Source organism: Cyclopterus lumpus, chromosome 5 (genome assembly GCF_009769545.1).
Source record: "Cyclopterus lumpus isolate fCycLum1 chromosome 5, fCycLum1.pri, whole genome shotgun sequence".
NCBI classification, from domain to species: domain Eukaryota; kingdom Metazoa; phylum Chordata; class Actinopteri; order Perciformes; family Cyclopteridae; genus Cyclopterus; species Cyclopterus lumpus.
Genome location: NC_046970.1, coordinates 25,175,223 through 25,194,895, shown reverse-complemented (window position 1 = coordinate 25,194,895; position 19,673 = coordinate 25,175,223). Strand labels below are relative to the sequence as shown.

Sequence of the window (19,673 nt, the reverse complement as noted above, 5' to 3'; positions counted from 1 at the left end):
CTCTTATTTACCCACAATGCAGTGAGCAGCACTGATAGGGAGCGATTCAAGCAGATTTCTGTTGGGTTGAGACATCTCTGACCTGCAACTCACCAACTCGATCAACCTTTTCCTTACTCCTAACCCAACAAATACCCTCCGCTTGCTTGGTGGCCCGATGCTTCAAAGTGTGCCGCTCTGGGTTGGACCGCCATGGCGTCCAGTTCTGGCGTTGAGTTTCCACGCCTTCCGCTCGCACACGGTGTCTTCTTACAATACATTTCCGTGCTCACGGAAAAAGGTTCAGAGAAAGAGGATCGAGTCAACGCAACAGACTTCCGAGTCACGTAAGTTTAGTGAAAATGTCATCGGGCACTTTTAGCTTTTGAATAAAAGTCAGCATTGCAATCTGGTGCCGAATGACATATATGTTAATAGTTATTATTATTATAAAGCGGTTTCCAAGCCACTTGACTACTTTCACATATTTAAGGGAACATGGCGGCAGTGATCGTGTTGGAATGCGGCCCCCCGCGTTGGCTCGGGTACCTTAAACCTTGTAATACGGGCTTTGTAGGATTATGGTTTATTATGCTGTCGAGAGGATTTAGGTTCATAAGTCCCACGAGTTGAATGGAATGATGTTTGTGTGTGTGTCTGTGTGTTACACCACCCGTACATGAACATGTCAAACAGACGCACAACAAACACACAAGAGCTCCCTTTCAGAAGACAAGTTTTTTTATTAAGAAATAAAAAAAGTTTTACACCTTTTTGTAAAACCCGTTCAAAACACATATTTTTTTGTATTATTTTTTTTTTTTACCTAGCTTACAGGTTGGCCATAGAAATAAAAAATAAAACCTTTCAAATTCTTTTTTTTTTTTTAAATGTTTTTTTTTCTTCAGAAAGAAATTAAAAGAAAACATTTTTCTCATGTACATTCCTTTAAAAAAAAAGGGAAAAGGGGGCTGGCAGACAGTATAATGCAGGAAAGACATCGGAAACAATATTCAGAGTGAGTCCGGAGGACGAGTGGGAGGAGAGAGACTCCATTTCCCAGAGGACTCGGCGCTTAGATCGGTGTTTATTAAGGAAAAAGGAAAGGAAAGCTAAAAATGCCAAAACAATTTAAATAGGTTAGATGATAACTACGGTCCTCTGGTTGGATGTTTTTAATAAAAACGAAATGGAGCTCCGTTCATCTTCCTCTCGCCGCATCGCGGTCACGGCGAATTCAGTGATTAAAAACAGATTTCACCTCTACGGAGCCCGAAGGTCACGTCCGTGTGGCCTAAAGGTCACCTCTACGGAGCCCGAAGGTCACGTCCGCGTGGCCTAAAGGTCACCTCTACGGAGCCCGAAGGTCACGTCCGCGTGGCCTAAAGGTCAACTCTACGGAGCCCGAAGGTCACGTCCGCGTGGCCTAAAGGTCAACTCTACGGTGCCCGAAGGTCGCGTCCGCGTGGCCTAAAGGTCGCGTCTCTATCGCAGAAGATTTAGATTATGAAAACCTGCAGATATGGTGGTGACGATGTAGGCAACGTGGGATTATTATTATTTTTAATTGAGTCATATGTTCCTGCGTGGATGTAGTTTGGTTCTTCGGTTTCTTTGATAAAGCACTAAGGCCGGGGGGGGGGGGGCGAGTTGGATTTAGAAATGTCGGAATAAGCAGAATGTAATAATTGCATACATGGTTTAAAAAAAGAAAAGCCCACATTTGATATGGTTCAATCTGTTTGTTTTTTTTAATATTGGATTTACTGCATTTTCCGCCGAGGGGCGGGGCTTCCCAAAAGCCACGAGCTGATTGGACTCTGTGCCCTTTTGAGGACACTGGTACCGATGTGTCGATGATCGGAAACGGTGAACGTTGGTGCTTCTTTTTGGAAAAGCTGCCGTATTGATTTAGAGAAAGCAGGGTAAAGATGGCGGCTTAGTGGCAGTGTAACTGTGTTTCATACCCTCTCAAACGTTTAGCAGTCTGTCACAAAGAAATAAAAAAATACGATTTTGCTAAGAAATTCAATCTGATGTCGCAACAGTTTTTTTAGTCGTCATCATCAACATTATCAGTGCATTTCAAAACCAAGACATCTCTGATGGAGTAGTGGTTCAGTTGGGTTTGAGTTGCTCACTGCGGAGCTTTTTGTGGCCGGTTTTTAATTCAACTTTAATTTTATTCATCAAGAAGTCGTGTTTGTTGGTGTTTTTCTTCTTCTTTTCAAAAGTCGGTACTAACCTTTTGGAAAAAACAGCGAGAAAAATAAAAGTATTCTACAAAGTATTGCACGTAACAAATCGTAGCTATTTTTGTTGTTGTTTTTTGTGTTTTTTCGTTTGCTTGTTTGTTTTTTTGATTGATAGTTGTGCACGTGACTCCGGTGACAGAGGTTCAAATACACTATATTTGGAATACAAAAAGGCAAAAATGTGACAGACACACACAATCAAAAATTAAATAAAAAAAAAAAGAAAAAGAAAAACTGCAATGAAACAAGATAATAAAAAAAAAAAGAGGAAACTAATTCTTTTGTTTTAACCCTAAAAAATAGATCTTCAGAAACTTTTACAAATCACCCGACGGGCGACTTTCTTTTTTCACATTTCGACATTCGGCGGTAAAAACTTTGTGCGTCGCTAATGATTTTCGATTCTCCTGCAAGTTCGGAAAAAAAAAACCAACGGTTAGCTTCGGCCAGAGGAAGGTTCACTAACTGAAGGGGAGTGTAAAGAAGGCAGAGGAGCTGGCACATAAATATACATAAACCAATAAACGACTGCATTAGTTATTCATTCTGGTCCGTGCTTCCCGACCACGAGAAGGATCTCGGCGCGACGGTTTCAAATTTCAAATTTCTTGTGTCTATTTGCAACACATTTTTAAATTTTCGATTTCTTGTGGTCCCCACTTAATAAAACGTGTTTTTTTTCTTCCATTTTGTGCATCTCAGCAACGATTTAAGAGATGCACCATGTAGACAAAATGGTGAATGTTTATCTCACACATTTATTGTTATTATACACATTTTTCGCCCGGGTGCAAAGATCCTTCTAGAGGTTCGGGGGGACCAGATCTGTACAAAAAGTTGAACATTAAAACAAAGCTTTGTGTGGGTATTAAAATGGGGGGGTCTGCAACGGGAGCTGAGCTGTACAAAGACGACTTATATAGGAAAAGGTTTGTTACCGTATGAAAATAGATGTCTGCTGTGGATTTGGTTTTGCAAATCCCTTTTCAATGATATTAACTACTTTATTCTAGTTGAAGAAAATGAATTAAAAACGGACGAAAAATAATAATAAACTAAAACAATAAATGGTCAAAGCTTTAAGGTGACGGACGAAGCGATGCCCTGATTTCACTTCCGGTGTGACGGCGTAGTTCAGATTCCTTTCATATCATTTTGATCTATTTTAATGTGTCCGCTTTTGTGCTTCTCGGAAAACAGAAGGTTTTTATTTTGACCGTAATCCAGATTTATTTTTCTAACGTATATATATATATATATATATATATATATATATATATATATATATATATATATATATATATATATAAATAGCGGCCAATGAGGACCCTGAATAAAAAGATGGCAGTGTTTTTCTTTTGGCCTCATCATTTCACATGAAAGTCCAAATCATACAAATAAGGTGCGATAACATCTCACATTGACTCACTCTTTCTGTATTTTATTTGCCTTCGATTGTGGATTACATAGGCAGTAAAGGTGTGATATAAATATATAAATATATATATATATAAATATATTTATATATATATCAATATATTTATATATATTTAAATATATATATAAATAAATATATATCCAATGGCCTTTCAAGATGGACACTAACACTTTAAATTGCTACCGTTAAATGTCTTTGTCCACCAGTCATGAGTCCGATGTTCACGCCGCTGGGTCAAAGTCCTGAGTGGATGAACCTTCGTCACGTTAAAGTGAACAGCGTCCTCCTCCTCCTCCTCAGTCATTCAAACCGCGTCGTGCGTTCAACACATCTCACGTAGCGCCTAATTTCACAGCTTTAATTCGCTAATATATTCCGTCAGAAGTTAGTTTTCTATTCTCTTCGTGTCTTTGGTTTTAGGCGTAATTTGAATTTCAGGCCGAGTCTCGAGACTCAACGCGACGTTTCAAGTTTCAATTATTTGGACGTTCGCCAACGTTGTTTTAATTTACCGTTTTTCGACGTCGCGCAACGAGTTCTCGATTGGACGGTCCCCGATGACGATGAGACACGCCCCTTTAATTCCCCGCCCACTTCTCAGGTGTTATTATTACGCCATTTTGGATTGCTTCGAGGTTCCCCGTTTAGCTTCTCGGCTCTCGTTTCCTGGAGCGACGCGGTGACGGTGGGGGGGGAAATAAGAAAAGTGCCCAAAACCGGCTCCGATCCGGAGCTTGACCCCTTTTGCGTTGGGGTCATTGACGTGCGTTGGGGTCATTGACGTGCGTTGGGGTCATTGACGTGCGTTGGGGTCATTGACGTGTCGTTTCGACCGTTTCCTACAGTGCCGCCTGGAAGAGTTTCCTCCAAATGAAAACACAGTCCCCTGGTATTTACAGAAGAGGGGAAAGCTATAAACCCCCCAACACCTACCGACCATTGTAGAATCCCCCTTTTCCGGGTTTTTTTTTACTGTACATTGAACCGCTCGCCGAATGTTTGAACCCGAAATTAAAAACCGTTGCATTGTTTGTTTGTGTAACGCTAAAAGACGGAATCTCATTGGCCGAGGCGAACGAGGATTATCGCTACAATGGCCGCCACCGTAAAAAAATGTATATGATTTGTATAATAGCTTAATATTTTTTCACCCAGATATTTTTCACAAGCGTTCCTTCTTCTATGTAAAACTACAGCAATTATCATCAATAGTGAATAACAATAATATTATAGTCTTAATAAAATAAAATGTAAAAAAAAAATAAACATTCACAGAGGAAAAAACTAATAATAATGTAACTCCCTCTGTAGAAAAAAAAAAAAATTAAATCCAATCCAAAATTGTAAGCCAAGAGTGCCTAGTGCAGTCACTAACGTACTGTAAACGGGTCTAGGACAGAGATAGATAGATAGATATAGATAGACTGATTAGCTACTACTGTACAGTACGCCACACACAACACACTGCAGGGTTCTCCACTTCAACTCCTTTCAGGTTCCTCGTTGTGCACCGGCGGCTTTCAGTGCTCAGCTTCTCTCACCGGGCCCATAGTCTCAGGCTATGGGAGATATGGGGGCTATTTGAGCTAAGGTGCATTAAAAAAATACAAAATTAATAAAACCCAGGATCCTGGCTTGATGGGGGGGGGGGGGGCGGGGTGCAGCTTGTTTAGCTGCACCGGGCAATGAAATGAGAATACTGAGATTTGATTTGGTCATATTTCTACAGCTGGAATATCATCGAATATTATGTTTGTGGATGAGAAACGTGTTTGTTGTTGTTGTTGTTGTTGTTTTAAATGAATGGTGCTGTACCTGCAGTGCCTCGATCTTCTACCTCGTCTCAATCGGGCCTCCTGAACACAGAATGACCCTCAGAAAAGTCTTCATTTTATATATATATATATATATATATATATATATATATATATATATTCCAAGAACAGCCCCCAATAAAAACCTTATTTTGGTGATCTGTGATCAATGTGGGAGTTGTTTGTTTGTCATTTTGTGGCTACAACATTCTGTTTGATTCCAAGACTCAATAATCTTCTCCTTCTCCTTCTCCTTCTCCTTCTCCTTCTTCTTCTTCTTCTCTTTCTCATAACTATGGCTGGTGTTCTGCATGAAGCAGCTGGCACAGCGAACATGAATCCACCAGCGTTCATGTGACCAGAGGACTAAATTACAAATAGAGTTGAGATGTGATCGCTGCCCTCCTAAGGATTCATACAAGATCTGAAACGGGAACTCCTTATTATTATTTTCTTCCCTTCCTTAAAACCCTGATCAGTCCACCAGACAGACAGATAGACAGAAAGACAGAAAGACTAGCTCGCTTTAGAGGAGAGGAGGAGGAGGAGAGGAGGAGGGCGTCTCATGGAGAGCCTCCTTCCTTTACATCATGGTTTCTACGATGGTGTGGGTGGGCGCCTTCATCAGGGGGCCCTTGTTCCCGTTGGGGTCCAGAGGGTAGGACAGCTCCTTGAGGCCGCGGTGGTCCGCCGGGCGGGAGCTGGCCCCGCCCCTAATCGGGGCTGCCACCGCCTTGATCCGCTGAAGGGCACAAGGAGGGAGGGTTAAGGAGGGAAGGAAGGAGGGAGGGAGGGAGGGAGGAAGGTGTGAGGAGGGAGGGAGGGAGGGTTAAGGAGGGAAGGAAGGAGGGAGGGAGGGAGGGAGGGAGGGAGGGAGGGAGGGAGGAAGGAAGGTGTGAGGAGGGAGGGAGGGAGGGTTAAGGAGGGAAGGAAGGAGGGAGGGAGGGAGGGAGGGAGGAAGGAAGGTGTGAGGAAGGAGGGAGGGTTAAGGAGGGAAGGAAGGAGGGAGGGAGGAGGGAGGAAGGAAGGTGTGAGGAAGGAGGGAGGAAGGGTTAAGGAGGGAAGGAAGGAGGGAGGGAGGGAGGAAGGAAGGTGTGAGGAAGGAGGGAGGGTTAAGGAGGGAAGGAAGGAGGGAAGGAGGGAGGGAGGGAGGAAGGAAGGTGTGAGGAAGGAGGGAGGGTTAAGGAGGGAAGGAAGGAAGGTGTGAGGAAGGAGGGAGGGAAAGCAGGAGGAAGGAAGGAAAGAAGGGGGGAGGAAGGAAGGAGAGAAGGGGGGAGGAAGGAAGGAAGGAGAGAGGGAGGAAGGAAGAAGTGATGGAGGAGGGAGAAAGGAAGGGGGGAGGGAGGAAGGAGGGAAGGTGGGAGGAGGGAGGGAGGGAGGGTTAAGGAGGGAAGGAAGGAAGGTGTGAGGAAGGAGGGAGGGAAAGCAGGAGGAAGGAAGGAGAGAAGGGGGGAGGAAGGAAGGAAGGAAGGAGAGAGGGAGGAAGGAAGGAAGAAGTGATGGAGGAGGGAGAAAGGAAGGGGGGAGGGAGGAAGGAGGGAAGGTGGGAGGAAGCAAGGAGGGAGGAAGGATGGAGGGAAGGGATTGAAGAAGTTTGAGATGAGGGTGGGTTAAAGGAGGGGGAAGGAAAGAGAGGAGACAAACCACAGAAGAAATGATGGAAAGAGAGAGAGGAATGGATTGAGACATTAAGGAGAGGAGAGAAGTAAAGATGGAGGAGAGAAGTAATACAAGAAAGGGGAATATGCTTCAAAACTATTGCATATGAACAAAACCCACAAAATATACGTTGAAAAAACAAAAAAACTATTGGGCAGCTGCATAGCGACAACATCACCCCTCCTACCACTCCACCGACTCCTCCCACTCCACCGACTCCTCCCACTCCTACCACTCCACCGACTCCTCCCACTCCACTGACTCCTCCCACTCCACTGACTCCACCCACTCTACCGACTCCTCCCACTCCACTGACTCCTCCCACTCCACCGACTCCTCCCACTCCACCCACTCCACCGACTCCTCCCACTCCACTGACTCCTCCCACTCCACCGACTCCTCCCACTCCACCCACTCCACTGACTCCACCCACTCCACCGACTCCTACCACTCCACCGACTCCTCCCACTCCACCGACTCCTACCACTCCACCGACTCCTCCCACTCCACCTACTCCACTGACTCCTCCCACTCCACTGACTCCACCCACTCCACCGACTCCTACCACTCCACCGACTCCTCCCACTCCACCCACTCCACTGACTCCACCCACTCTACCGACTCCTCCCACTCCACTGACTCCTCCCACTCCACCGACTCCTCCCACTCCACCGACTCCTCCCACTCCACTGACTCCTCCCACTCCACCGACTCCTCCCACTCCACCCACTCCACTGACTCCACCCACTCCACCGACTCCTCCCACTCCTACCACTCCACCGACTCCTCCCACTCCACCGACTCCTACCACTCCACCGACTCCTCCCACTCCACCCACTCCACTGACTCCTCCCACTCCACTGACTCCACCCACTCCACCGACTCCTCCCACTCCACCGACTCCTACCACTCCACCGACTCCTCCCACTCCACCCACTCCACTGACTCCTCCCACTCCACTGACTCCTCCCACTCCACTGACTCCACCCACTCTACCGACTCCTCCCACTCCACTGACTCCTCCCACTCCACCGACTCCTCCCACTCCACTGACTCCACCCACTCCACCGACTCCTCCCACTCCACCGACTCCTCCCACTCCACCGACTCCTCCCACTCCACCCACCTCAATGAGCGGCCCGTCGGACCGGAGGATCTTGATGACCACCACCATGGGGATGCAGATCATGGAGGTCAAGGCCAGAGTCCACCCGAGTCCGATGGCCCAGTCCGGGTACTCGTAGACCTTGTTGTAGGTCAGCGGCTTGTACTTCACCAGGGAGAAGACGAAGCAGCCCTGGAGCGGAAGAGAGCGCGTTGAATGAGCATCGTTTGGCTTCAGAAGAAGAAAAACAACAAGTGTTGTTCTGTAAACACACAACGCGGTGACGCAACGCCCACTTTCTGTACGTTCTGGTGAAAACTGCATATGGATCGTCTAAAAAATGGCGACGTGGCCCTTTAAGAAACACGAGAGCGCCGCGGGGAGCCAGAACAAGTTTCAGGAAGCAGAAGAATTGTTTTCGGAAAGGAATCAAAACTCTTTAAATAAATAATAAAAACATAAAATCTGCTGCCGTCATCGCCTGCGGGTTGAACTTCCCCGCTCCAACACCAGGAGGCGCTCACCATGCACAGCAAAGGAGTGATGATGGTCCAGCTCCACTTCATCCAGGCGTTTGGTCTGTAGCCCAGCATGTCCTCAAGAGCATCGTAATAATTATCAGCGCCTGTGAGGACGGACACACTCTGGTTATTGTTGTTGGAACAGAATCAGGACGACTTGGTTTAATAATGATTATGAAGCGAGGTCGTCAGAGCACAACAAAGTGCTTTGTTTACTGATGTTTTCAGTGTTGCAGTTTGCATCCAAAAACACTCCAATGTTTAATGCTAGAAGACATTAGTGTCAACTTGTCATATTTAAGCATGTTCATTCTGGATTTGTGGCCGAAAAAAAAAGAAACGTTCAGTGACCTTTGACCCCCCCCCCCCCCATTTTTAAAAATCGATTTAACTTCGACTACGAGTTGCCAAAAGCCGTCTGGTGATTTCATTCCCAGAGAGACGTAAGACTTATTATGGGATACGGTGATCTATGCTCAGTGCATGGAGACATTACAATACATTAGAGGCCTGCTCACTGAAGGTGGCTGGTAAGTTATTAAGTATACATACATAAATGTATATATATATATATATATATATATATATATATATATATACATACACATATATATATATATATGTATGTATATATATATTATACATATATATATGTACACATATATATATATTATATAATTATAATAATATATATTATGATATATATGATCAGAATATATATATATATTTATATATATTATAATAATATATATATAATATATTTAATTTGTATACATACACATTATATGATATTAACATATATAAATAATATTATTAAATATATATATATATTATTAAATGTTATATTTTGTTATAATTAGAAGGACGTACTCACCATAAACCCAGGCAACAGCTATACATTCAAAGAATGCCACCCACAGAAGGCACACACCGCTAGCTGCATAGTAATCAAACAGCTGGAAAACATACATGCCACCCTGCAGAGAGACAGACAGACAGACAGACAGACAGACAGACACACAGACAGACAGACAGACAGACAGACACACAGACAGACAGACACACAGACAGACACACAGACAGACAGACAGATACACAAGGTTTAACATCACAGGTTCATGTCAGACAATATTTTACTTGCTCTCATTTTGAATAGAAAAATAGAGCTTTTCAATGCACACAGATTTTGAGTATATTTAAGACATAACCCAAAAGCCGACATGTGTGTGTGTGTGTGTGTGTGTGTGTGTGTGTGTGTGTGTTTGTCCGGTGTGAGAACCGTTTTAACAATCATGGGAATCCTAAACTTGAACCAGGCCAGCGCAGCCATAAAAAGATGTCGTCATGGGAACGACGGATGGAGAGGCTGATGTGGGGGGGGGGGGGGGGGGGGGGGGGGCGGGGCCAGTGAAGAGGTCACGTGAGACCAGGTTGGAGCAGATGAGGAAAAGAGGGATGATGAAAGGTGACAGTGTGCTCATCTAGGAGACAGGAGGCGAGGGAAGGAGGACTCTGAGATCTCGGGAAGGAATCCACAAGCTCAGAGGACACGAGCTATCTTCGCATTGGGACTCGTCTGCATTGCGTAAGCCGCGGCAGTCATCTTCACTCTACTCATCATTATGGCTTTTTGGGCACATTAAAGAACAACCTTCACCTGCATGAGGATGCAGAGGCAAGATAGTGGAGTGAAATGAGAGGAGACGTGATGAGAAACAAGGGATGAGAAGGAGAAGAGAGAAGCACTGAGGTCTACTGTATTAATACCGGCGGAGCGAAGGAAAGTTCTCATGACTCGACGGTATAAATAGCCCCCCGTCATCTCCCCAGGGACAGACCATAATAGCCGTATATGAACAATGTCGCCGCGGTCTTTTTATAGTTTCATTATCAACATGCCGTGAGCTTGTTTACGCTGATAGACAATCAAACTAACTTTTTCTTAGTTGAGAAAAAGTGCTCAAAGTTTTACAGTGTTCCTACACATCAATGGCCAAAGTGCAACGCCTCCTATCTGCACTTTGTGTATTTACATTGTATTTATTTATTTTAATGGCGTATTGGGTATCCTTAACAAATAGCATTCTGTAATGTATTCTCAAAAAAGTTAATTTTTTTCAGCGATCGCATGAGAGTGGCCAATGCTGTGCTGCGATTGGCCAGTCTGCTTCCAAGGGGCGGGGCTTAGCGAAAGGGAAAAAATTGCTGGCGCTGTTTTTTTCTTCCTTTTTAATGGCGTCGTTACCTTGGTAACCATGGTGAGTCCAAGCAGGTAGCTGATGCTGCAGATGATAGCGATGAAGATCTCTCTGCGGTAACCCTTCCTTAGGAAGGACGGATACAGATCCACCAGTGATGTGATCTGCCCTTCCACCTCCACGAACTGCAGGAGCACACACACACACACACACACACACACACACACACAGGAAGTAGTGCGATTAACACCAATAATTGAATTTAAAAAATGCATTCAATCTTTTGGTCGCCTATTAGTTTCATTTGGTTGTAAAAGCATCGTTGGTGTTTCACGACTGGGATCCACTGAGTGAATGTGGTGCTGTCACTTTATTCTGGGATGTGTGTTACACCAACTGTGTAATCAATATTCAGTCAAACTATTTCCCTATATTCATAATCAATTGACTGTTAAAGTCATTTATTTGGGGAAAATATGGCAGAAAACGAGTTAAATACAATTAAATATGGTTAAATACACTAAATACCGCTCTTCTCTTCTCTATATATTATTAAACTGAAGATCTATTTTGGAGATTAAACATTTAAAAGACATCACGTTGGCCTTATATATTTTTTAAGTATTTTCTGACATTTTCATAAACCAAAACGATTAATTGATTTATCTCCAATCTCCAGATTACAGTCATCTTTAATTAAATTAGTGGCCGGCATGATGCATGTTGGTCTCCTCCTTTTTTGTGAATAAAGTTTATTGAAAAAAGAAAAAAATGAAAAGCAGCGTTTTATTCAAATATGCTGCGGGAGGCTTTTGAAAACACCCTTAAAGTCTACTTCTACAGGGGTTGCTGCTCACGGGAACCTCGACAACCTCCGCATGCGAGCGTCGTCGCCACTTCCTGTTCACGGTTCCGTGTGAAAAAGGTGCACGAGTCCGCTCACCTGACTGTCGAGGCCCAGCAGCAGCAGCATAATGAAGAAGAGCACAGCCCAGACTGTGGGGAAAGGCATCATGGACACCGCCTTGGGGTAGGCAATGAACGCCAGGCCAGGACCTGCAGAGGAAGGTGGGGTGTGTGTGTGTGTGTGTGGGGTGGGGGGGGGGGGGGGGGGGAGGAAGAGCAGACAGAGGGGGTGGGGGGGAGGCAACATTAGCATCGCGATAAACTGATCTGATCTGCCTCCCTGTGGGAAGAAAAAGCCCCAAACAATGGAGATGCAAAACCAGATGTGAATGCATGATCAAACAATACTGCAAACAGCTGTTCTTTAAAATAGATTGTAAGTGCGTCACACGTCTTTACTTACCTGTTACTTCCTGCTTTGTAAACATTACTTATGACTCTCAACTATATGACACTTTACAGCCATTTACAAGTGACGTGTAATACTACAAGAGCAAAACATTTGGGTATAATATGTGAATCTGGATTCAAAGTGGATCTTATCAGACATATTGTTTAACCCGCTATGCTTGATTCACCTTTACTTCTAGAAAAGGTCAATCAAGTGCATCTTGGTTTTCTTACGTAATTTACTTTTTTTTGTGTAAGTACGTCGAACACCTACGTCACTCGAGCCATTCTGCATCCCCGACTGAACTGGGCGTGCTCCTCCCTACGAGGGGATGCAAAATGGCCGCAGCAAAACAGCAGCAGATGCAAACTTGTGTATGTCAAATGTTACATTGTTTTTCTTTTTTACGAAAGAGATTTAATTTGACGTTGACGCCACTGCACATTGGGAAGTGTAAAACAGGAAGTTAAGAAACAGGGAAGCAGCCGTAACAGTAGCAAGATATATATATATATATATATATATATATATATATATATATATATATATATATATATATACGGAAATATGTTCAGTTTTTTTTTTGTTGCAAAATGTGACAAGGCATCCAACCAAACACCGCGTTGACTCGAGAAACAGGACCGACTTCCATATTCTCTGAGGGGGAAATGCTAGCAGGGTCACGTGTATTAAAATCATTTAAAATCCACATCAAGCAGTGTGATTAATCATTACTTGACTGTACAAAATGTTAAAACACTACATATAAAAAATAAATAAACTACGTTTTCATAAATTTCTCAGAAGCCACAATCAGCGTAACCTCCCATGCAGCGTTCAAGTGCATCGGGATCAAGCAGTCGCAGTTAAGACGGACCTGCGATGCACTTTAATAACTCTATTCTTGTGCACACGGACACATTTGCTTTCCGCTGTCTAGTCGGTCTAATTCTTTGGTAGCACCGTGGAGCATCAACCCACTCGCCAAACACAACGTTGATATTGGATAATTCTGCTAACAAAAATAATAATTCACTCGGCACTGGATGTAAATCGGAGACGACAGAATTGTCCAATATTCGTATCGACTGGGCTGGCAGCGTGGAGAGTGTTTGTAGTTTATTAAATTTGACGATCTCGGGGCAATAGGTGAAGACCGGATCTCACGCTAACATCGTCGTCATGGTGATCAGCACCGACGGGACAACTTTCAGGTTTTGAGTCCAATTTTGATGTCAAACAGGATGTCTTAAATCTTAAAATGTCACCTTAATGGCACAGAAGCGTGTCAAAGCCAGAGAAAAGGAGATTCAAAGTGTCCAAACAGCAGCTTTCGGTTCTCCGTTGGCGGGTTACCACCTTTTCTTTGAGGGGTAGTAACCTCGAGAGAGAGAGTATTGTTAAAATAGAAAGAGCCAACATTCATCTTTCATCCGCTTTGGGACATGAAAAACAAGCATTAATGAAAACTACGCATGACTTCCGGCTTCAACCAAAAGGTTGCATGTGCAGCCTCGTAAAGTATTTATCAATAGACTTCACATTGTAAGAGATATACTCTAAATACACGGAGATGATATCGGGTCCTTACGGTCGCCCCTTAGTGAGTTAATTTATAGTTTTAACTTTTATAGTTGTTACCGTGATGAAATGTTTAATAGTTCATGGTAAACATGGACTTTTGTGGTTTAGTGACTTTATGGCTGTAAATTACCTAAAAAAATTAAGTTGCCCGCTCTAGAAAAAAATTAACTCCAATAGATATAGGCACCACAGCAATGGGGATGTCAGCCAATGATGAGCAACAACATTGATTTTAATGCATTGCATGCTCCATAACAAAGCAGTTACGCCCCTAGTGGAAACCGGGAGAATAGCATGTATTTACTCCAACTGGAGAAAATGGCCAAATTTGTTTGAAAATAGTAAAAACAAAAACAAAGGGGACTTAAATTAAAAGACCGATTTAATAGACTACACGATTTAATACGTTAATGGCCGTGGAATTAAAAATGGTTGTATTATTATCGGGTTTCTATTGGGGACATTGTCGTCCCTAAAAGGGATTTCTTATTAATTATAGGGGCTGAGGTTGAACTTCCAAAATTTGAAGAAAGAAAAAAAAACTCACGCCCTGCCAAAATGCATAAACACAGCCAAAATGATTGAACAATTCTTCATAATGAGGCACGAGGGTTAAGCTAGCACACTGTCCTAACGTAGCTAGTTCTGAGTGTACCATCTAGCTCATCCTTTAACTTCTCTCAATGTCTCCAATCTCCTGCTCTTCAAAAAACTATCCAATCGCCTCTATATCTCGACCCTCATCCGTCCAACTTGCTTTTCCTTCCAACATGATGCGCTAACCAACTTGATCGGACGTTCACATTTGCTCACATTCTGCTTTTTTTTTTTTTTACGTCAAGTAGTGTTTGATTGCGGAAAACTTCCACATTCCGATGCCGTCATTTGTAAAAAAAATTAATCGAGGGAAGGGAAATCCATTTGATACCAAGTTCAATTCGTTTGGGATTCATTGCTGTGTTTTTTCTGTTGTCACAACTGTTGTTTTTTGTTTTTTTAATTAGTTAACCAGGAAGCAGCGCCCACCATCACTGCCGCCTTTACAGAACCCTCGTACCTGACTCTGCCACATCAGCAATGTCCACCCCTTGCTCTTGTGCCATGAAGCCCAGGACGGAAAATATTGCGAAGCCAGACACAAAACTGGTACCACTGTTGAGGGCTCCCAGCAGCAAACAGTCCCTATGTCACACATATGTCATGAGGAGGATTTGTTAATGAACACACAAGGATCCCTTCACTCCCCTCTCTTCCCACACCGCTAACCCCCTCCCCCGAAAACTGATGCCTCACCTGTAGCAGTTGTATTTGTACTTGTTGTAGCTCCCCAAGGAAGTCATGGCGCCCAAACAGATGGCGTAGGAGAAGAAGATCTGGGTGCCGGCGTCGATCCATACCTGTGAAGTAAGGGGGGGACAGAAAGGCTGAGGCCTGCTGCTGAGGGGGGGGGGGGGAGCACGGGGGCCACGAGTGACGTGTGGAGAAGCTGGAGGGGGCGGGGCTTAAGTAACACCGGGCGTGTTTCCGTACGCTAACTTTTTTTTTTTTAATTGTTTTGTGTTCTTTTCACTCGGGCAGCACAGTGGGCACCTACCTCTGGGTCCTTCAGACGTTCGAGGTCAGGGTACAGGTAGAACATGATGCCCGCGGACGCGCCCGGCAGCGTCACGCCCCGAATCAGCAGCACGATGAGCATGACGAATGGGAACGTGGCCGTGATGTAGACCACCTGTGGGAGATCAGGGAGGTTACAGGAGAGACCACACGTTATCCAAACAATCCTCCAGGAGGAAGGCTCGTTGCCATTGGTCGATCAATGGTCCGGATTGTTCATCTGTTATTGGTATATTAGGTAATATCTCTGAAGTCCTTACATGGACTCTTGAACCTGAAGCGGTTGCTCTTGGACCACAAGCTGTCCCCCTTTAAATCAATAACAGCGTGTCGGCACTCGCAGCTGTGGTTTTATTACACGAGTTACAACTTGGAGCAACCGGAGAGCGTAAATCAGGCCTGACCAATCAATACGTAGTGTTGGGGGGCTTCTAAAAACAGCCGTCTGGGATGGATTGAGCTGCCGCTGGTGTTGTTGTTGTTGTTGTTAATGGACAAAAGGTCTTACAAAAGGTTCCCTTTGTGCAGTCGTCCAATAGGAAACATGCATCCTTCAACCCCCTTGTATCCCGTCTCAGTCTGAAAGTCAGGTGGTGCATTTATTTGAGGAAACGACACGTTCTTCCTCTTGAGAGCCATCGCAAACCTTAAATGTGGGCAGAACTAAAACTCTTAATTACTGCATTTCTTTAAAGGGTTTAGACCCCTCAGGCCTTCAGGGGGAAAGGAACTTGCATTTCCCCCCGAACAGTTGGAACATAGCCCCCATTGTCGTCTGGGTAAAACCGCAGTGACAAAGAAAAGAAAGAGTCACATGACCGTCGCCCTGTCTTTACGGTACAGCGACGATAAAAGTTTATTTTAAGCTCGGCGACTTCAAGGAGGAACAAAAACAACAAAAAAAGACACAACCGGCGACACAAAGACAAAAAGAACGTAAATGAATACGCAGACGACGACAGCGTTTACCTTGCCGGTGGTCTTGACGCCCTTCCAGATGCAGAAGAAGCAGATGACCCAGACGAGCAGCAAGCACAGAGCCAGGTCCCACTTGATGGGTCCGATGTCGTCGATGCCGTCGGAGATGCCGAGCACGTTGTGTCTGGAGAAAAGGGGAAATGCTCGGTGAGTGGGCGGGTCCCTTTTGTGCGACTTAATGCATTTTCTAATCAATCCAGAGGGCTTGTGCGAGAGTCTTTGTGACTACTTCCTGTCTCCTGTGGACAGTTGAACAGGGTTTTCTTTGGCACTAGGTCTCTGACTGCCAGCCAATCAGATCAAAGCAAAACAAAACCCTCTGAGCTACAGTTCCTTTAGTGTCTTCCCGGGCCGAACACCGACGGGTTACCTCATTATTTGCAGAACATTTATCAAAAGAGGGACACGCCCACAAAATGAACCATTTGTACACCGTGTACTCGACCTGCGCCACCTCAAATTCTTCCCGAACGTGCGGCAGAATCGTGCTTTTTAAGGAACCATCTTCCGAGTCCTCGAGGTTTGAATTCTTCACGGTTTTACTCTTTTTCTTTCGGGCCATTTTCACCAAATCAAATGTCGTTTAAGAATTCAAGGTGACCCGATGGTGGTTTTGTTGGCGAAGTATTCCTTAAACTATATAGTCTGACTCACGGAGGTAGGACTGGGTGTCCACGCCTGACATTGGCTGCCTATCTCACGCTCCATCTCCCCCTCCCCCCTCCAACACCTTCTACTTTTGATGTGCACCGTCACCGCGTCCTGTTCACCGCGTGATGACACGGCTCTTGTGAACAGGTTTGCGTGGCCTTGTGCAGGCGGGGGCGTGCGTGCACGTCGGCGCTCTTGCGTAACTCACTCCCAGAACTCGGTGACGGGGGAGGTGAAGTTGGAGGCGTTGGCGGCCAGCCAGAAGGATTTGTTCTTGCGGAAGGTGTCCTCGATGCAGCGGTCCGTGTTCCAGGGCTGGTTGCACTTGGCCCAGGGCAGCTCCGGCTGGAAACACTGGGAAGTAAAGTTAGGTTGGAGGATTAACTCGTGCTTGACGTTCATATAATTAATATAAGCATTAATGTTCTCGCTGTACAAAATGCTCAATGTGCCTCTTTTATCACGACTTTACATGAGCTCCCAGAAGACCACAAAACACTTAAAAACACTCAATCCAAACTGTGCAATATTAATACCAATACACTGTGGAAATAGCCATGTTTATTCTGCCTGTGTGTACATATTATTGTATATATTATTCAGCTACCGTAGACTGTTTTATTGACTGTGTCTTGTGTGCACTTTAACCCCTTTGCTGCTGTAATCCTGTACATTTCCCCACGGCGACTAATAAAGGATTATGTTATCTTACAGTTATTACAGGTTTACGATGTCTAATTTGCTCTGTTTATTATACTCATTTCCCCTCACAAATCATAAATAATAACAACAACACCAATGTGTCATGCTCCTATAGGCAGACTGAAGAGATATTCTTTTTTGATGCATCCTCTGTCAGCAGACGTCAAAAATATCTTTTACACTTTAATCGTGTTGATTGGCTAAAAGGAAACTATCAATTAAGGGTCATAAGTCAAACGGCCCCGATACAAATATGTTCTCACTTAGGATGGAAGTGAGAGAGCTTTATTGTTGTTTTATTGTTGTTTTTCATCTGACTTCTCACCTGGAACAGGTAGTAGAGGCCCCAAGCCAGGATGACGATGTAGTAGATATTCAGCAGGGACACGATCACAATGGAGGCGTAACCAATACCTGCAGAGAGGAGAACATCGGTCATGTAGCGAAGTGAAAGGGTCACAAACGGGCAAATATACAACACAGTTAATGTCGTTTTTTTTTGTGACGTACATTTTTATTTATTTAGATGTATTAACATTATAGAGATACAAAATAATAAAAAAGAAAAGGGGAAAGGGGACGAATAATACTAATAAAAATAATGATAAAGTATATAACCCCATCCTTTTAGACACAAGTGACATTTTCATAATTAACACATCTTGCGATATGAATAAAACCGTGTTGTCTAGAGGTCAACGTGACCTTTGACCTCTTAATCAAACACATGAAAACCACGTCGGCCTTGAACCGAGAAAAATAAACGAAAGAATGTGCTGAAAGTTAATTGGTCAGAAAACAGCGTCGCATTTCATTCATAAAAAGATCTCTGACCCAGATGAGTGTGTGAAAAGGTTCATGTGTTGATTGTGTCTGTAGTCATGGTGACAACCGGTCCTCCTAATAATAACAACATTTAATGAGGGAAACTCAAATGTCGGTTTGATGATGGAATATGGTTTTGATTATTTAACCTTTGATGGTGTTACCCTGCTCTTAAATGGCGTGTGTGTGTGTGTGTGTGTGTGTGTGGTGTGTGTGTGTGTGCGTGTGTGTGTGTGTGTGTGTGGTGTGTGTGTGTGGTGTGTGTGTGTGTGTGTGTGTGGGGGTGTGTGGGGGGGTGTGTGTGTGGGTGTGCGTGTGTGTGGTGTGTGTGTGTGTGGTGTGTGTGTGTGTGTGTGTGTGTGTGTGTGTGTGTGTGTGTGTGTGTGTGAGTGTATCTGGTCTTTGTGAACTATCTGCTTGAATCTTAGTGTGTGTGAGAACTATTTAATTATTGCATCATGTCTTTTTAATCACGCCACTAATTAGAAGCTGCCAAGCATTAACATCTTTAAACACACACACACACACACACACACACACACACACACACACACACACACACACGGTACAGTGCTGATCAAACAAACAGACGCCTCCTCCATGATGTCATTTCTTGAGCTCGTCCGCTGACCTCGGCTGACCTCGCTCTGTTTACGTTGTCAACGGATCCTTATTTATTTTTTCACACACATGACCAGTGTTAAAACAAACAACAACAACAACAAATCGTTTCCCTTCACAGGTGATCTCTTCGGAGCATCTCTCTCTCTCGCTCTCTCTCTCGTTGCCATAGCAACGTGGGATTTGGGACACTCTGTACACCCGCCTCGGGGGCGGGCGTGTGCGTGTGTGTGTGTGTGTGTGTGCGTGTGTGTGTGTGTGTGTGTGAGACAGATAATGTGTCTGAAAGGAAGAAAGCGGACGTGAAACGAGTAAATAATTAAACGAAGATAACGAAGCGGTTACGACTCGAGAAGATTGTTTAGTCGCTTTCGCTTCGAGACGAAAAAATAATAACAAAATAAATACCGACCGAGAGAATGCGTTAAACTT

At 44.3% G+C, this 19,673-nt stretch overlaps 1 protein-coding gene across 1 annotated transcript in view; it reads right to left on the bottom strand.

Annotated features, from left to right (window-relative positions):
• Nucleotides 1-702: 702 nt before the first annotated feature.
• Nucleotides 703-19,673, bottom strand: part of slc6a6b (solute carrier family 6 member 6b) — a 29,569-nt gene continuing 10,598 nt past the window's right edge. The window contains exons 4-15 of the mRNA XM_034532106.1: nt 18,121-18,209; nt 17,302-17,447; nt 16,434-16,566; nt 15,445-15,579; nt 15,144-15,247; nt 14,908-15,032; nt 11,913-12,025; nt 11,017-11,154; nt 9,646-9,748; nt 8,775-8,875; nt 8,272-8,442; nt 703-6,228 (exon numbers count right to left, since the gene is read on the bottom strand). Of these exons, the coding sequence (XP_034387997.1) occupies nt 6,070-6,228; nt 8,272-8,442; nt 8,775-8,875; nt 9,646-9,748; nt 11,017-11,154; nt 11,913-12,025; nt 14,908-15,032; nt 15,144-15,247; nt 15,445-15,579; nt 16,434-16,566; nt 17,302-17,447; nt 18,121-18,209 (1,517 nt within the window). The 3' untranslated portion in view covers nt 703-6,069. The remainder of the gene's footprint in view (nt 6,229-8,271; nt 8,443-8,774; nt 8,876-9,645; nt 9,749-11,016; nt 11,155-11,912; nt 12,026-14,907; nt 15,033-15,143; nt 15,248-15,444; nt 15,580-16,433; nt 16,567-17,301; nt 17,448-18,120; nt 18,210-19,673) is intronic.